We start from the raw sequence: 20226 nt of genomic DNA on the forward strand, positions 1-20226 counted from the left end.
CGTAGGTTTCTAAGTAGGCTATATCCCACTGAGTGTGGGTTTCTGATATAGTCAAATTTTTGAGTCTGGTAAAGATACCGGTTAGATCTCCCTCATCATCTTTGTATGACTCAAAGACCCCTGAGGTGTCGACCTTTTTAGAAGCCCTATAATCAAAAACATCCATTGTAAATATAACCTGCAGTAACTGGGTATATAACAAAAATGGCAAGGAGAAATATGATACTGCGCTAACTAACTACACAAAAAGAATAAGTGAGCTGCAACAAAAATTGTGATATACACACAATATACATAAGAAAGGAAAAAATCAGTTGCGCTAAACCATAAGTGAATAAAAATTAAGGTGAATAAGAAAATAAATTGAAAATAAATTGATATAAATAATGTCCATAAAGTCCAATGGGCAAAAAAATTGTAGTGAAAGTTCACATCACGTGAGTGAATTGTTGAATGAAAATGTTAAATTCCATACACAACGTGACTAGCAAACATAGATCCTCCACCAGTGAAATGGATAAATATATGATTATGCGCTTACCAGAAGGGCAAGCAAACAAGGCTTGCAGCTGGAACCCCCAGCTAGGATCTTTATCAGGAACTGCCACTGACACTCTAGATGGTGATCCTCCAATTGTGTGGATAGGATGAAAATCCAAGGTACATGAAAGAAATATCATATAGTGATGTACCGCAAATAAATCGAATTGTAGTAGCACACCAAGGAAAAGCCACCACCGATAGGTATCACCAAATAAGGGGGACTCTTACCAGACACATAAAAACAAAACACTTGTGGCCAAACCCAGCCAGGGCCTTTAATGAGATTGCCTCCAATTCATCAGCCAGAGCATCGGAACTCTTACAAGCAGCCACAGCGATGTATATCACCAAAAGAAGAATAAATCCACATAGTGATGTACCGTAGATAATAAAAAATTTATTAAAACGATTGCACTTACATGGAAAACAGTCAATTTCAGCATAAAAAATCGAGCCGGCCGGCTACTACGAACGCCCGTCCTCTGGGACCAAGACGCAGCACGTCAAAGCGTCTCCTCCTCCCGACGTACGTTTCGTCAGTATGCGACGTCGTCTGGGGAACGGGCGACGCAATGACGTGTCGCGCTTATATACACATAGATAAAACCAAGCCTCGATGTGGGAAAAAAAAGGAGAGACCTATGGCATCACGTGACAGGAATCAACCAATCACGGGAGCCATAAACCACATCGAAACGGATAGTAAACAGATACCGCACGGAGACTATTATAATCTCAGTGCAGCACCCGAGGTACAGGAAAAATAATGATGAATATAACATAGGAAATGTAAACAGCCTCGAGTCGAGCCAACCACTATGACCAGAACGGGCAGAGGAACATTACCTCATATTAATTGGATAAGGTCTAATCACCACTAAATCTCAAATATCATACAAATTAAAAATATAAAAATTATTATATAAAAAAAAAAAAAAAATCCCCATCATACTATAATGATTGTTAGTCAATTCATTTGGCAATAAATATATAGATGAAGAAAAATCCCCCTCACTGAGCCGGGATATTAATTAAAGGGACAGTAATTAGCAGAGGTAAATAGCGAGAAAAAACCCTTGTTTCGCAATTGAATTGCAGATGACAAATTTTTTGCCCATTGGACTTTATGGACATTATTTATATCAATTTATTTTCTTATTCACCTTAATTTTTATTCACTTATGGTTTAGCATTAATGTGAACATGTCCACTTTGGGCCCAATTAGCCATTTCCCCTCCCCGGTGTCATGTGACTTTGACTTAGTGTTACAAGGTCTCAGGTGTGAATGGGGAGCAGGTGTGTTAATTTGGTGTTATCTCTATCTCATACTGGTTACTGGAAGTTTAACATGGCATCTCATGGCAAAGAACTCTCTGAGAATCTGAAAAAAATAATTGTTGCTCTACATAAAGATGGCCTAGGCTATAAGAAGATTGCCAAGACCCTGAAACTGAGCTGCAGCATGGTGGCCAAGACCATACAGCGGTTTAACAGGACAGGTTCCACTCAGAACAGGCCTCACCATGGTCGACCAAAGAAGTTGCGTGCATGTGCTCAGTGTCATATCCAGAGGTTGTCTTTGGGAAATAGATGTATGAGTGCTGCCAGCATTGCTGCAGAGGTTGAAGGGGTGGGGGGGTCAGCCTGTCAGTGCTCAGACCATACACTGCACACTGCATCAAATTGGTCTGCATGGCTGTCGTCCCAGAAGGAAGCCTCTTATAAAGATGATGCACAAGAAAGCCCACAAACAGTTTGCTGAAGACAAGCAGACTAAGGACATGAATTACTGGAACCATGTCCTGTGGTCTGAGAGACCAAGATACACTTATTTGGTTCAGATGGTCTCAAGCGTGTGTGGCGGCAACCAGGCGAGGAGTACAAAGACAAGTGTTTCCTGCCTACAGTCAAGCATAGTGGTGAGAGTGTCATGGTCTGGGGCTGCATGAGTGCGGCTGGCACTGGGGAGCTACAGTTCATTGAAGAAACCATGAATGTACTGTGACATACTGAAAGCCAAGCATGAGCCCCTCCCTTCAGAGACTGGGCCACAGGGCAGTATTCCAACATGATAATGACCCCAATCACACCTCCAAGATGACCACTGCCTTGCTAAAGAAGCTGAGGGTAAAGGTTATGAACTGACCAAGCATGTCTCCAGACCTAAACCCTATTGAGCATCCGTGGGGAATCCTCAAACAGAAGGTGGAGGAGCACAAGGTCTCCAACATTCACCAGCTCCGTGATGTCATCATGGAGGAGCGTAAGAGGACTCCAGTGAAAACCTGTGAAGCTCTGGTGAACTCCATACACAAGGGGGTTAAGGAAGTGCTGGAAAATAATGGTGGCTACACAAAATAATAACATTTTTGGCCAATTTGGACATTTTCACTTAGGGGTGTACTCACTTTTGTTGGCAGCGGTTTAGACCATAATGGCTGTGTGTTGCGTTATTTTGAGGGGACAGAACATGTACACTGTTATACAAGCTGTACACTCACTACTTTACAAAGCAGGAAAGTGTAATTTTTTTAGTGTTGTCACATGAAAAGATATAATAAAATATTTACAAAAATGTGAGGGGTGAACTCACTTTTGTGAGGTACTGTATATGGGTACAACAGCACCTGTAATAGTGGGTTAGCTGCGCATTAGCAATAGACTATCATATCCTGCAGGTTTTGTGCGCTTTCTGAAAGCAAACCAAAACCCCTAAAACCAAAACTTGCTAGGTTATCTCGCTAACAAACCTTTTCCATCTTTGTAATTTTTCATTACCTTGTTATGCAGGTCTTTTGACTGTTCTTTTCTACCTCCTCATGGCTCAGTGTCTAGGTTGCTTAGTGTATCCATGTGAGAGCTAACAAACTCATTGACTATTTTTTTTTTTTTTTTTAAAGATCCAAAAAAACTATGTGATCATCAATGGCTTCATGTGATTGCTATCCTTAAATAAAAGTTTTTTGGCATGATCAATCATATTTTCAATATTAATTCCAAACTTTCACAATTTCTGCTAGGGTGTGCAAACGTTTGAGCATGACTCTCTCTCTCTCTCTCTCTCTCTCTCTCTCTCTCTCTCTCTCTCTCTCTCTCTATATATATATATATATATATATATATATATATATATATATATATATATATATATATATATATATATATATATATATATATATATGTAATTTGTTTAGAAATACAGCATATCACCCAACTAATTTAACAATACAGTTACTACATAACATTTTATTAAAATAATTTGAATTATTATTGGAGTTAAAAATGGAAATAATTACAATAACCAACATTTGCATTGCATGAGAAAGAATAGATTTTATTGAAGTTAAAGGCCCATACATTGACATAGAGAATTAACATACAACACCAAGAAAGACATGATTATTTATTTACTCAAGATATAGTAATAACTGGGACATAAACATTGGAACTCTTTACATCCAAAAGTTCCTAACACTTGGTATGATGAGTGTGTTCTGGAATGTGGTGGATTTTCACAGCATAGTGGGGCACTGGAACAAATACAAAATAAATAAATATTAATAATGCAATAACAGAAAATAAACCCAACAGGGGAACATGAACCCAACAATAAAAAATAAATCCAAAAGTTAAAAAAATAACCCAACAATGGAAAATGAACCCAAGACCTCTGTCAAAAAAAGTTGTACTGCTCTCACTGTAGACAGTATACAGTATCCATATATAGTATTTTTATGTCTGACCAGGAAGAGGAACAGCTCTGCAACAACAATTAATTCTATATTTTTGGCCTTTGTAAGTGCATGAAAAAATAATTTAGAAATTAAGTAAAGGTCAAATTTTTGATAGGTAAAAGCAGTGTAGGGGAGTGGATAGAAGGGATTACTTGTGTTATTTCTTATCTTCTAATATATATTTCAAATGAAAGTTTAAAAAAGAGAACTCTCTCTCTCTCTCTCTCTCTCTCTCTCTCTCTCTCTCTCTCTCTCTCTCTCTCTATATATATATATATATATATATATATATATATATATATATATACACAGTATTTTACAAAAGTGAGTACCCTCACATTTTGGTAAATATTTTATTTTATATTTTCATGTCACAACCCTGAAGAAATGACACTTTGCTACAATGTAAAGTAGTGAGTGTACAGCTTGTATAACAGTGTAAATATGTTGTCCCCTCAAAATACTGGTCACTGGAAGTTCAACATGGCACCTCATGGCAAAAACTTTCGGAGGGTCTGAAAAAAAGATTTCTATGCACTACACAAAGATGGCCTAGGCTATCAGAAGGTTGCCAGGACCCTGAAACTGAGCTGCAGCATGGTACATCGGTTCAACCGGACAGGTTCCACTCAGAACAGGCCTCGCCATGGTCGACCAAAGAAATTGATTGCACGTGCTCATATCCAGAGGTTGTCTTTGGGAAATAGACGTATAAGTGCTGCCAGCATTGCTGCAGAGGTTGAAGGGTCAGCTTGTCAGTGCTCAGACCATACGCCACACACTGCATAAAATTGGTCTGCATTAGTCTTCTAAAGATGATGCACAAGAAATCCCACACACAGTTTTCTGAAGACAAGCAGACTAAGGACATGGATTACTGGAACCATGTCCTGTGGTCTGATGAGACCAAGACAAACTTATTTGGTTTAGATGGTGTCAAGCGTGTGTGGCGGCAACCAGGTGAGGAGTACAAAGACAAATGTGTTTTGCCTACAGTCAAGCATGGTGGTGGGAGTGTCATGGTCTGGGGCCGCATGAGTGCTGCCGACACTGGGGAGCTACAGTTCATTGAGGGGACCATGAATACCAACATGTACTGTGATATACTGAAGCAGAGCATGAGCCCCTCCCTTTGGAGACTGAGCCGCAGGGCATTATTCCGATATGATAACGACCCCAAACACACCTCCAAGACGATCAATGCCTTGCTAAAGAAGCTGAGGGTAAAGGTGATGGACTGGCCAAGCATGTCTCCAGACCTAAACCCTATTGAGCATCTGTGTGGCACCCTCAAGCAGAAGGTGGAGGAGCGCAAGGTCTCTAATATCCCCCAGCGACATGATATCGTCATGGAGGAGTGGACGAGGACTCCAGTGGCAACCTGTGAAGCTCTGGTGAACTTAATGCCCAAGAGGGTTAGGGCAGTGCTGGAAAATAATGGTGGCCACACAAAATATTGACACTTTGGGCCCAATTTGGACATTTTCACTTAGGGGTGTATTCCATTAATCCATTAACTCCATTAGGGGTGTAGACATTAATGGCTGTGTGTTGAGTTATTTTGAGTGGACAGCAACTACTAACTATTACTAACTACTACTAACACTCTACATTGTTATATAAGCTGTACACTCACTACTTTAGATTGTAGCAAAGTGTCATTTCTTCAGTGTTGTCACATGAAAAGATATAATAAAATATTTACAAAAATGTGAGGGATGTATTCACTTTCGTGAGATACGGTATATAGGTATAACAGTATATATATATATATATATATTTATATATATATATATATATTAGTCCTAATTGTCTTGTAGATGTTACAGCTTTTCATTAACACACTCAAAAGAAAATGGTTTCTGCTCTAATATCTTGGAGCAATCGACAACAGCATGACCATCACAAAGGCTACAAATGAACCTATATGGAAGCTGTTCACCTGACCAAAAATATGTTTTTAGGTCCATCCAGTTATGAGGTTTACACAGCTCTGCCACACCTCACATTCTTTTTTTGGCAGGGCAGAAGACAATTTTTTTTTTATCTTCAGTAGTTATGTCACACTTTAAAGTATTGTCTCTCCCCAGACTCTGGGCAGTAAGGGCCAGATTCATAGAGAACTGCGGCGGCGTAACGTATCGTCTTTAAGTTACACCGCCGCAAGTTTTCCTCGTAAGTGCTTGTTTCACAAAGAACTTGAGTATAAACTTGCGGTGGAGTAACGTAAAGACGTCCGGCGCAAGCCCGCCTAATTCAAATGGGGCGTGTACCATTTAAATTTGGTGCGTTCCCGCGCCAAACGTTCTGCGCATGGTCCGTTAGGAAATTTCCAGACGAGCATTGCGTGAAATTACGGCACCCTGACGTGTTTTTTGAATGGCGACGTGCGTAACGTACTTTCGTATTCCCGGACATCTTACGCAAAAAAAATGTTTTTTTGAAATTCGACCCGGGAACGACGGCCATACTTTAACATGGCTCCTCTAAAGTTAAGCCATGGAAAAACAGGCCTAACTTTGCGACGGGAAAAAACGACTAGCGACAACATAACGAACGCGCGTACCTTCGTGGATCGCCGTAAAAGCTAATTTGCATACCCGACGCTGGAAAACGACACAAACTCCACCCAGCGGCGGCCGAATTATTACATCCTAAGATCCGACAGTGTAAGTCAATTACACCTGTCGGATCTTAGGGCTATCTATGCGTAACTGATTCTATGAATCAGCCGCATAGATACTCTCAGAGATACGACAGCGTATCAGGAGATACGCCATCGTATCTCTTTTGTGAATCTGGCCCTAAGTTAGCAGCAGACTGTTGAGCTCATCTTTCTGCTAGTCTAGTCTGTTCTCTTCTCCTTTGGACATGTTCCTTGTTAGCACATGAACACTGCAGCAAAACTGAATGGATCATTGTGCTGTTTCTCCCAATTCTGAATGCTGCTCTACAAGGCAATGTGCTTACATTAGGTCTAATGCTGCCTTTCTCAACAAAGGTTCTGTGAAACCCTAGAGTTCCTCTAGCAGTTGCTAGGGGTTCCTTGAGCAATGAGCTACTTCTGCATCCCAGACATAGGCGTGCGCACAGGGTGTGCCAGGTGTGCCCAGGCACACCCTAATCATCCTGTACAGCACAGATTTCCCCTACTGCCCTGCCCCCCTTTCCCCCACAGTGCCGCCGGCTTCCCTCCTCTCCTCTCCCACTGGCTGCTGTTGCAGGCACACACAGGGGGATGTTTTAGGATGAGTGGGGAAGGGGTCGGTAAATATAAGATTTACTAGCCCCTTCCCTTTCTGAGTGAACACAGTGAGTGATCGGTAGCGTGTGTTTGAGCTTTGGGGTGCACACCCTAATCCAATAGGCTGCGCACACCTATGATGCCAGATGTGTAACCATTGGCTGCAATGATCTTTTTAGTGAGCTCTAAGAGGCGGATTCTTCCCATTTATCACAAATGTAAGGACATTCTTCCCAATGACAATTACAGGAGCTGTAGATATAGTAATTGTTAATTGTTATCATGGATTCCCTGAGCCCGGAAAGTTTAAGTTAAGGATTTCATCATGTTAAATTGGCTAATGCCTAGTACACACGATTGGCTTTCCCCGCGATCAAAACGGAGGGGAAAACTGGGAATTGGCTCGGTCCCTTTTCCCCTGTACACACGGGTGGTTTTCCAGACAGGAAAACTGCCAGGAGAACTTTGGTCGGGAAAACCGGCCGTGTGTATGCTCCCTCGCAGTGTTTCCCATATAAAAAACTGTGGGATTTTTTTTTCTCTTTTTTAAACCGCAGTTTTTCTGTTGGGAAAACTGCTAAGGAGCCTACACATGTCCGGTTTTCCCAGCCTAAGGAAAACACAGCAGTTTTCCCGACGGGAAAAACGATTGTGTGTACTAGTCATGAGACTGTAATAATGACTACTGGACTGAATTAATCTGTGTATTTTTTATCTGCCTGGAGTTTAGCTTTTATCTAAAATATCATACTCTTTAGGTGCTGGATCTTTTTTTCTTCTAAATGTCAAAATAAATGTCAGGATTGGATACATTTTTGGGTAAAATGGAAAGCTCATTTGGTTTTATTTAGTTACCTTCCTTGGTGCCTGAGAAGTGCTGTCCAGAAACACTGAAAAAAAAGGTCACACAGAATAAACGATTGAACAATTTGTATGATTGTGCCTGATTATATAAAGGAATCTAGCAAAAAGTGAAATGAACTCTTAGGCCCCATTCACACCTGAGTGTTTTGATGGTTCACATCTCCACTCCAAAACGCCTGACGCCGAACGCCTGAAGCTCAAACAAGTTCCGGACCCTTTTTTGTCGCGCAAATCGGGCGGTTTGGGCGTTTTTGAGCGTTTGTATTTCCCATAGAAAGTAATGGAAACGCTCGATTCAAGCGACTAGCGCGACAACAAACGTTTGCTACGGGCGTTTTGTTGCTTTAATCAATAGAACATTTCACCCAGGCAGAAGATAAATAAAATCTACCAACATAGCAACAAGTGATGAAAAGATGATAATTTATCCTATTGGCTAAAATAAAAAACGTTGAAGTACAAAAACATCGGACGACACTGTATGCAAATGCGCAAATTCGCATGAATACGCCCGACAAAACTTCGGAAAAAAAAACGCCTGAAAAAACGACCAAACAAGCTACGCTAAGGTGTGAATGCAGCCTTAAATATCTAATGTGCAAAAATGAAAATGCCTTTTGTGACTTACTTGATGTCATGGCCTTCTAGTAGTCGCTTGTATGTTGCAATTTCCAATTCCAAATGAGTCTTCTGGTCCATTAGTGTTTTGTACTCATGGTTCTGACGTTCTAGGTCTCCACGCATCTGTGTCAGCTCAGATTCTACATTATTGATCATGCATTGAAGCTGAGAAAGCTGTCCACCATAAGTGGCTTCGGTTTCAGAAAGAGTTCCCTCCAATGCAGATTTCTAAAATAATTGAAGACAGTATTATGCAAGAAGTATTTACTTATGTGACTTTACAAACTGTAGTAGGACCAGGGCTGGTGCAAGGATTTTTGACACCCTAGGCGAAGCCTCATTTTGACGCCCCCCCCCCCCCCGTGCGCGCACGCCATTCGCTCCCTGTCGTGTGTGTGTGTGTATATATATATATATATATATATATATATATATATATATATATATATATATATATATATATATATACACACACACACACTCTAAATAAATGTAATCATTTTACAATTTAGTAGGGTAGTGGACAGTGTTAGTAGTTTTTTTTCTTTTATTATTTAATTTTTGTATTTTTTTACAATTTTATTTATATTTTGTATTATTTTTAAAAATTTTTTAGAAGCTTTGGTGAAATATCAGCAGGGGGAATCAGTGCTGAACAGGGTCATTAGGGTAAGGTGACCAGATTTTTTAAATTAAATCTGGGGACATTTTTTTTTCCCCTCAAATCATAGGTATGTGGTGTGTGTTTATGGAATGATTGTATGATATATACATTTTTTCTCACATGTTGCCCATGAGATAAAAAATATATATTTCTTAGAATTTTTGGGGATATGACTACCAAATGTTAAGAAGATACGATAGAAAAAATAATTTTCAATGCATTTATTGATATTATACATAATTATATATTTCTCTATATACTGCATCTCCCCCCTCTCTCTGTATATACTGTGCCCCCTCTCTCTCTCTGAATATACTGTGTCCCCTCTCTCTGTATATACTGTGTCCCCTCTCTCTCTCTCTCTCTGTATATACTGTGTCCCCTCTCTCTCTCTGTATATACTGTGTCCCCCCTCTCTCTCTCTCTCTCTCTCTCTGTATATACTGTGTCCCCTCTCTCTCTCTCTGTATATACTGTGTCCCCTCTCTCTCTCTCGCTCTGTATATACTGTGTCCCCCCCCTCTCTCTCTGTATATACTGTGTCCCCTCTCTCTCTCTCTCTGTATATACTGTGTCCCCTCTCTCTCTCTCTGTATATACTGTGTCCCCTCTCTCTCTCTGTATATACTGTGTCCCCTCTCTCTCTCTCTCTCTCTGTATATACTGTACCCTCTCTCTCTCTGTATATACTGTACCCTCTCTCTCTCTGTATATACTGTACCCTCTCTCTCTCTGTATATACTGTGTCCCCTCTCTCTCTCTCTGTATATACTGTGTCCCCTCTCTCTCTCTCGCTCTGTATATACTGTGTCCCCCCCCTCTCTCTCTCTCTCTCTGTATATACTGTGTCCCCTCTCTCTCTCTCTGTATATACTGTGTCCCCTCTCTCTCTCTCTGTATATACTGTGTCCCCTCTCTCTCTCTGTATATACTGTGTCCCCTCTCTCTCTCTCTCTCTCTCTCTGTATATACTGTACCCTCTCTCTCTCTGTATATACTGTACCCTCTCTCTCTCTGTATATACTGTACCCTCTCTCTCTCTGTATATACTGTGTCCCCTCTCTCTCTCTCTGTATATACTGTGTCCCCTCTCTCTCTCTGTATATACTGTGTCCCCTCTCTCTCTCTCTCTCTCTGTATATACTGTACCCTCTCTCTCTCTGTATATACTGTGTCCCCTCTCTCTCTCTGTATATACTGTACCCTCTCTCTCTCTGTATATACTGTACCCTCTCTCTCTCTGTATATACTGTACCCTCTCTCTCTCTGTATATACTGTACCCCCTCTCTCTCTGTATATACTGTGTCCTCTCTCTCTCTCTGTATATATTGTATCCCCCCTCTCTCTGTATATACTGTACCCCCTCTCTCTCTCTCTGTATATACTGTGTCCTCTCTCTCTCTCTGTATATATTGTATCCCCTCTCTCTCTGTATATATTGTATCCCCTCTCTCTCTCTCTGTATATACTGTGTCCCCCCTCTCTCTCTCTCTGTATATACTGTACCCTCTCTCTCTCTCTCTCTCTGTATATACTGTGTCCCCCCCTCTCTCTCTCTCTGTATATACTGTACCCTCTCTCTCTCTCTCTCTCTCTCTGTATATATTGTGTCCTCTCTCTCTCTCTGTATATACTGTACCCTCTCTCTCTGTATATACTGTGTCCCCTCTCTCTCTCTGTATATACTGTACCCCCTCTCTCTCTGTATATACTGTGTCCCCTCTCTCTCTCTCTGTATATACTGTACCCTCTCTCTCTGTATATACTGTGTCCCCTCTCTCTCTCTGTATATACTGTGTCCCCTCTCTCTCTCTGTATATACTGTGTCCCCTCTCTCTCTCTGTATATACTGTACCCTCTCTCTCTCTCTCTCTCTGTATATACTGTGTCCCCCCCCTCTCTCTCTGTATATACTGTACCCTCTCTCTCTGTATATACTGTGTCCCCCCCTCTCTGTATATACTGTGTCCCCCCCCTCTCTCTCTGTATATACTGTACCCTCTCTCTCTCTCTCTGTATATACTGTACCCTCTCTCTCTGTATATACTGTGTCCCCCCCCTCTCTCTCTGTTTATACTGTACCCTCTCTCTCTCTCTCTCTGTATATACTGTACCCCCTCTCTCTCTCTGTATATACTGTACCCCCTCTCTCTCTGTATATACTGTGTCCCCTCTCTCTCTGTATATACTGTGTCCCCTCTCTCTCTCTCTCTGTATATATTGTACCCCCTCTCTCTCTCTGTATATACTGTGTCCCCTCTCTCTCTCTCTCTGTATATACTGTACCCCCTCTCTCTCTCTGTATATACTGTACCCCCTCTCTCTCTGTATATACTGTACCCCCTCTCTCTCTCTCTGTATATACTGTGTCCCCTCTCTCTCTCTCTGTATATACTGTACCCCCTCTCTCTGTATATACTGTGTCTCCCCTCTCTCTCTGTATATATTGTGTCCCCTCTCTCTCTGTATACTATAACTCCCCCCTCTGTATACTATAACTCCCACTCTCTATACTGTACCCCCCCTTCTCTCTTTGTACCTCAATAATGTGGTTCTTCATCGTGTGTAATCACTCTGCAGACAACAATCAGGTGTAGCAGTGTGGTCTCTGAACGCTCCTCCACGAGTGTCAGGCTGGGACCCGCCTCCTCCCCCTCTCCTTCCTTCCTTCCATTCATTCAACAGAGCGGCCAGCACAGCTATGTGTGTCTGTATGCAGGGGGGATCGGGGCTGAATCAGCACTGCAGGGGGAGAAAATCAGTGACCGCAGAATGGAGTTAGACCCCGCGGCCCCTGCCTGCAATCCAGGGACAAAAGCGGGGGGGAAATCGGATGTCTGGTCACTATCTCGCCTCCTGCACTGGCCGCTTTAACTTCCACCGACCCGTCTGCCCACCAGCACTTCCGGCCAGCTGCTGTCCCGGCTCTCTCCCCTCATCTCACTGCCGCTGCTACGGGCGGCACTGCAGGCTGGGAGTAGCGTTTTTGATAGTGAGGGGGATGTCTCCACAGGCGCAACCGCCCCCCTAGCTTGGCGGCTGGCGCTATAAGGCATGATTTTTAAAAATTAAGGTCCAGGAGGTATTTTAATGATCGCTGGGGATCCGGATTTTGCCGCTCCCCCTACCCTGGCGCTCTAGGCAGCCGCCTGACTGGCCTATGCCTAGCGCCGGCCCTGAGTAGGACTTTGTGATGCTTATCCAGTTGAAAATGATGATTACCTTTCATATAGGCTCCATAGAATTAACAAAAAATGTGCTACATGTAGCAGCGTCCTATTTGCTTTATAGAGAGAACTAATTATTCAGCTAATATCTCTTGTTTGCCAGACAAGATATAAGGAAGATGGTTTCATGCTTTTTTGAGTCACATGCCTGAGTCATGTGACTCCTCACAAAATGCAATCCCCACCCTCTAATTATTTTGTTTGATTTACACCTAAATATGTATATAAAAAATAATTAGAGGGTTGGGCAACTAAAAGGGGGGGGGGGGGATAGTGACCACTGACCACTAATGAGAAATCTTGTGGCTTGGTGTTGTGCCGTGTTACTCAGCCTCCCTATCCAAAGATCAATTGGATCCTTAATGTGTTCATGTTTTCTATTGTGAGTATAGTGTACCATGCTTAGCTGGCTTTGCAGATCAATCTCCAGGGTCTGAATATTCCGTCTAAGTTCAATGACTTCAGTTTGGACAGACTGCAGTTGTTCAGATCCAGATTCCATCTGACGGCTTAACTCTTCACTCTAAAAATAGAAAAACAATTACGATATATGATGAACTAAAACATAAATGCTGTGCATGTTTGAAGGTAATTTTATGTTTTCAATTTAACATTTAAAAAAAAAAATATATATATACTGTATATCATGAAACACCTTTAAACAGATTGCATAATGAGAACAATGGGTATTGAGATTTTGTCTGACATCTTTGTGTTTACACCCCCCGCTGTGATGTTCTCCCCAACTTAGGTAATATTTAACACCACAAATGAGCATAGCTCAAATTTCTAGCTGTTACCATCTTGCAGTGAGTGTCAGACTATCAGCTGGGCTTCTGTCAGCCCCATCTACTTGATACTCGTAAAGTCAATGCTAATATCCAAACATAATCTGCAGAGTTTATTTATTTAAAATCAAGTGGTTCAGTATACAACAGAAACCTAACATATTTGGCTTACGAAGCCTTGCTCAAAGCCTTGCAACTTGCATGTAAAATACCTGTGTTCTATTCTCAGAGGGATAAACTAGATGGTTCAGATGGACTTCCATACGTTGACTTCTGGATAATGTATATTGGCTGTTATGCTACTGTGTATTGTAAGACAATATGCACGTTCCCTTAAAGGGGTTGTAAAGCTTTGTGTTTTTTCACCTTCATGCATTCTATGCATGAAGGTGAAAAAACACCTTGCTCTCTTTTGCCCCCCAGCCCCTCTATTTTACTTACCTGAGCCAGGAAACCTTGAGTTGGCTCTTCATTGGAGATTGATAGCAGCGCAGCCATTGGCTCCCGCTGTCAATCAAATCAATGACGCGGCACGCCAGGGGTGGGGCCGAGTGATACACTTGGCGGCTATGGTCGCCACTGTATCATGCAGGAGCGCGCCAGCAAGCTAACCCCCTTTGGGAGAGCGCTTCCCAGAAAGGGGTTAGCTCTTGTGGGGAGGAGCCGAGGCAGTCGCCGAGGGACCCAGAAGACGAGGATCAGGACCACTCTATGCAAAATTAACTGCACAGTGGAGGTAAGTATGGTATGTTTGTTATTATTTTTTTAACCCTTACAACCACTTTAAATCAAGTTCTTAAAATTCAGTTACCCTTTGAAGGAACATGTTCTCGACATCTCTCATGTTTCTGTCCATTAGGTTCTCATATTGTTCTCGGATCTCAAACAAGGCCTTGTTCAGGTCTACAGATGGAGCAGCATCCATTTCCACGTTGACCCTGGCACCCAGCTGAGAACGGAGAGAGTTGACCTCCTGTACCAAAAAATAACAATTATGACAATATCACAAAAAAATAAGATCATCTCAGATTTAAACATTGAGAAATATGATGTATATTTAATGAAACATTTAAATTATTTTTTTTTAAACAAAAGTGGTGTTCTGTATAGAAGCATGATGTTGCAGTAGTCATTATCACCTAAAATCCACATCAAAGGTATCTTGACTGTTAACACATATGTGCTCTGTTGGCAATATTGAGATTTACAAATTACTTTCATATAAAAGTTTGAAATTAATTTAAAGCTAAAACAATGTCTTTGCAGCCCTCATTTCAAATGTAGAAGGGAAGTCTACACAAAAAGAAGACAAAAAGGGTTGGCAGCACTTAGGAACTGAGCTGAAATTGGTGGGTAATGGCTGCAATGAACCACATGTATACTCAAATAAGTTGCTGGCAATTTGTTCCAAAGTTTAAAACAGTACAAATCTGACCACGGAGTTTCTCCTCTGGACACAGTCAGCTGCTTGGCCCTATCCGGCTCTACATACTACACACTGCAGTTGGCGTGTCCTTGCAGCTTTTCATGGTTGGTGCCTCTTGGCTGGTTGTCCAGGTCGGTCCTAGTGATTCATCAGTGCCTGAGCCAGCCTTACAGCCTTGTGGTAACATTGTCATTTAGATTTTCACTGTTTTAATCTTTGGAATAAATTGCTAGCAACTTTTTTGAGTATACATGTGGTTCATTGCAGCCATTACCCATCAATTTCAGCTCAGTTCCTCCTGAGCGCTGACAACCTTTTTTTTCTTTAGCATTTCAACATCTGATCTTTTGCCATTAGACAGCAGCACGGTTCAGCTGAACATATATTGCAATACGTGTATTTTTCCTGTGATTAGCACCTGAAACTCAACTTTTCTTTTTCAATAAGAAGACAGACAGCAAAAAAAAAAAAACTGAATGGGACTAATTCTTCACGGGTCTATCAAAAACTTTAACAAAATTTGGCTTTTAAAGCTCTTTAATACTGTAATTCCCCCTCCCACTGAGGTAGACACTGATCTGAATGGTCCTTATGCAAAGGTTGTCTAAAAAAAACAAGTCTGAATATGTTGACTACAGTTATACTTCATTTTTTTTTTATACAGTTATACTTAATAATAAACTACTAATAATAGTTTCCTTCACACCAGACTCCAAAAAGTACTTACCTCCTCATGGTTCCTCTTCAACTGCAGAAGTTCTTCCTGCAGGTTCTGGACTTGACTCTCCAATTCACATCTCTCCCGGTTAAGCTCTTCCAATACCCGGCGAAGACCATTCACATCAGATTCAACACTGTTCTTCAGCCTCATCTCCATTTCATACCTTGCAGGAATAAAAAAAAAGTAAGACATGTATTTTGAAAGTACCTTCTGTAAAAATAGTCATGCATGACGCTGTAAGATTTTACTAAAACTCAAAAACGAAGAGAATAAATATTTCTTCAAAATATTGCTTCTAGACTACTGTTTTATTTCAAACAGTTAGAAGTCATACTTGTTCTTGAAGTCATCTGAAGCCAGTCGGGCATTGTCGATTTGCAGCACGATCCTTGCATTTTCTATAGTGGCGGAAGATATCTAAAAAAGAAAGGAAACATCTACTTAGTGATATAAAGAATGCAAGCTTTCAAAGTCTAGCTACAGTATCTATCTATCTATCTATCTATCTATCTATCTATCTATCTATCTATCGATCAATCTATCAGGCCAAAAATTTCAATGTGTTTTAATCTGAGAGTGGAGCTTCCTTGGATGCAACAGTACACGGTGTTACAGTAAAACCAGCTTAACTTTGCTCTTCTTGATTCAAATTATTATTAACATGATATGGATTTGCTTTTTTAGTGCTTGAGAGGCCAAGTTTGTTGTTTTCTGTAATGCCTTGAAGTTAGTGAATTCCTTACAGTTTGTACAGTAGAGGAAAAAGTAAAACAAAAATATGTTCTTAGATAGATAGATAGATAGATAGATAGATAGATAGATAGATAGATAGATAGATAGATAGATAGATAGATAAATAGACAGACAGACGGATAGATAGATAGATAGATAGATAGATAGATAGATAGATAGATAGATAGATAGATAGATAGATAGATAGATAGATAGATAGATAGACATGATAGATAGATAGATAGATAGATAGATAGATAGATAGATAGATAGATAGATAGATAGATAGATAGATAGATAGATACTATAGATAGCTATGAAGAGTATCCTTTGTGATATTGTGAACCTGAATCAACCTAATATTTAACTGAGGTCCTGCAAAGAAGGTCCTCTTAATTTCTTGTCTAATTGGTGTCAAGCAAAAATCAAGAAGCATTCTGTATTATTCTGCTCAACAGAAAAGAGAGATGATCACTACCCAACACCACTTAAACATTACACTTTTCTAAACTTGTAGGATGGTTGGAGAATCGTTAAGAATGTCTTCTGCTGCCCCCTGTCTATGTCGACCCATAATAAGTCCCACCAGAAAGCCACTGTGTAGATGCATAGGCTGGACAAGTGGTTTGGCTGCCCCTATACACCAATGCAATTTTTTAACACTGTAATGTTTTTTAATTTAATTTATTATCAACTTGCTTAAAAAAAACATATCCTAAAATAGTTTCTGATCTAAATGTTAATACTTTGGTTTCCCCAGAGTTCACGCCTCTTTATGTTAGTGTGGGAACTATAAAGTGCCACTCTCATGTGAATACATTTTACCCATGAAACAGCATCAAAAACACATTCCAGCTCATGGAGTACAAAGATGTGAAAAGGGCCCTACTTACCTGGCTTTGAAGCTCCTGAATGGTCCTAAAGAAGCAACTGAAATCAGGGAAAGCGCTGGGCTGGTTCCTGTCATACCACTCTCGAATATTCCTCTCTAGCTGAGAATTTTCCTGTTCCAGAGACCGAACCTTCTCCAAGTAGGAAGCCAAACGGTCGTTTAGACATTGCATTGTTTCTTTTTCGTTTACAGCAAAAAGGCCCTCGGCCTTCCAACCACTGTGACCGCCAAAGCTATGATGGCTGCTGTGAGTGTGAGCACTTCCAAAGCCAAATCCATGGCCAATAGAAGTGTGTTTGGAAATAGAGATGCCTTTTCCTCCAGAGCCTCCGTGAACACTTGGAGCTCTGTAGTGACCTCCATGATGGGACAAGTGGGAGTTTACATGATGCCCTTTATGGAATCCCCCATGAAGGGAAGAATGAGTTGTTTCATGATGGCCTTTTTTATGAGAATCCCCATGATGGACCTTGTGGTGTACAGTTGAGGTATGGCTAGAAAAGTTGTGACAGGCTCCCTTCATAGGTCCAGTTGACGAATGAGTGGACTTGATACAGTGGCTCATAATGATGATCCTCTAAGATTCACACTACACTGTAGCTTCCCAGTGAAGTTTCGTAGAATTGTTGCTAGCATCTATGTGCCTTTTTTATACAAAGGGCAGGGGGCGTAGACAAAGCTTTTTAGAGATTTTATGAGGAATTCACATGCATCCTATTCCGTTTCATTTAGTGGCTGATGGGAGTTGTATAACAGACATTTGTGTGATTATCAGAAAATGATCACAGCATGCTAGAAGCTGTGACACGTTTATTATAATGTTGTACAACAATGTAATATGCACCACACCTATGGTAAGATTTAAAAGCAGCATTATGCATACATGAAAGACAGGTGAATGGTTATGGTATGCATTTAGGTTTTTCCCTTACATTTTCTGGAATATTGTATATATGCCCTAATTTAAGTAAGAATTCCAGTCTAGTAGAAGATATAATATGTAATATCTAATAAACCCTGGACAACTGGTCTTGCAGGTTTTTTTTTTTTTTTTTGTGGGTTTACAACCACTTTAATTTACACAAGATCAAAGAAAGATTCTTTAGTGAAGGTTAATTCACAAAACACCAAAGCAAGCTTCTGTTTCATTATGAGAACACAGCTGGAAATGCTCAGAAATGTTAAAGGACAGGAGTGGCTGCAAATTGGTCTTAGGTTTCTTAATGCTTCCAAATGCAACTGAGAAATTCAAGAGAGTTTTCAGAAACCATGCCAGTTTAGGTGCAAGCTGCGCTTAGCACAGCTCTTTAATAAAAAAAGTGCTAAATATTACATTGAGAAGGTGCACCAACCAAGCCCAGTATGTCAATATGTAAACTCTGGAACAGCTTAGTGTGTGTAGGCTGGTACAGCATCTTTATTTTATTAAATAGAGTGTGAAACACAGAAGTCAGCTCTTTTATTTAAAGCCCAACTCTAGGCAAAAAAATGTTTTTGTTTTTATCAAAGTTCCCCCAGTATCTGATCCCAGCTGATCCTCACAGTACCCCATCTTTGGTACTTGATAGTCTAACTCACTGTATCATATCATGATCAAAACTATATTGGATAGAACTTCCTAGCAATTTCATTATGATGTGGGTAGTCCTCCAAGTTGTGTTTATAAGACCATTTGCTGTGCCATTCTAAATATGAAATTACTCCAAAAGGATTATATGTTTGAGAGGGTTTGGAATGCATGGATACACTATCTGCAGCCCCTTACTTATGTGTAATAATCGGGAGACAGTAGGGATGGGTATTTAGCCATGAAGATTTTTTCCTCTTTCCTCTATCCTATTTCACCACTTTTTTTCCTTTCCCTCTCTCATTTGGAAATTATGTTCATTGCAGTTCTCAAAGCAAAATAGGAGATTGACTTGGTTGTTATATTACCCCATTGCCAGTGACAGAATGACCCCAAGATTGTGACTAGACATGTGCGATTCGGTTCGTAACAAATGGATTTTCGTACGAGTTTGTTAGTATTCATACATTCGGATTAATTCGAACATCCGAATAGCTGAAAGTACTAAAATATAAAAATTACGGAATTACGAATAAGCAAAATAACGAACAAGCGAAAATACGAACGTACGATTGGACAAAGTTACTAAAATACGAAACAGCAAAATAACGAAAATGACATGTATAACGAACGATTTTCATTCCGTATTTTAAATCCTTTGTCTGTTCGTAATTTCGTATATTCGTATTTTCATTCGTATGTTCGTATTTTCATTTGTGTGCTTTGTAAATCCGTTTCTTTGTCTGTTCGTAAATTTGTGTACTCGAATCGTTCATTCGAATGGGCACTGGGCAGTGTAGTTAGTGAGTGATGTATCTTACAGTACTTAATATCTTAGCCAATCAGCTTATCTCTTTTGTGCTGAGTCACATTGGACAGTGTAAAGCCTCGACTTTTTGGAAAACTTGCTCATTTTGAAGTTTGTTGGCAAAAAGTCAGACCGTGTGTACGGGGCTTAAGAGAAAGTCTATCTTAATATGGATCAGCCGTGTGTTGAAAATGAAACTAAAATACGAGATTACGAATGACCGCGCCGCAATGTATTTACGAAAGTACAAAATTACGAATCCATTAAATGAAAAATTATTATCTAACAAAATTACGAATTTCGAATCAACGAAAATAAATTAGACAGAATTACGAATCATTCAGTGTCAACGAAAATAAAACTGTTACGAAAATACGAACGGTCCAATAGGAA

General features: G+C 40.4%; 1 protein-coding gene across 1 annotated transcript; it reads right to left on the reverse strand.

Moving 5' to 3' along the window:
- Positions 1-3851: 3851 nt before the first annotated feature.
- LOC120919533 (keratin, type I cytoskeletal 19-like) lies at positions 3852-18093 on the reverse strand. Its single transcript, XM_040331733.1, has 8 exons — positions 17460-18093; positions 16169-16251; positions 15841-15997; positions 14499-14660; positions 13297-13422; positions 9015-9235; positions 8378-8412; positions 3852-4074 (listed from the first exon to the last, which is right to left on the reverse strand). Exons 1-8 carry the CDS (start codon positions 18021-18023, stop codon positions 4013-4015), a joined length of 1410 nt encoding a protein of 469 aa, XP_040187667.1. The 5' UTR covers positions 18024-18093; the 3' UTR covers positions 3852-4012.
- Between the last annotated feature and the right edge of the window lie 2133 nt (positions 18094-20226).

This window comes from Rana temporaria, chromosome 12 (genome assembly GCF_905171775.1).
Source record: "Rana temporaria chromosome 12, aRanTem1.1, whole genome shotgun sequence".
In the NCBI taxonomy this organism is placed as follows: Eukaryota; Metazoa; Chordata; class Amphibia; order Anura; family Ranidae; genus Rana; species Rana temporaria.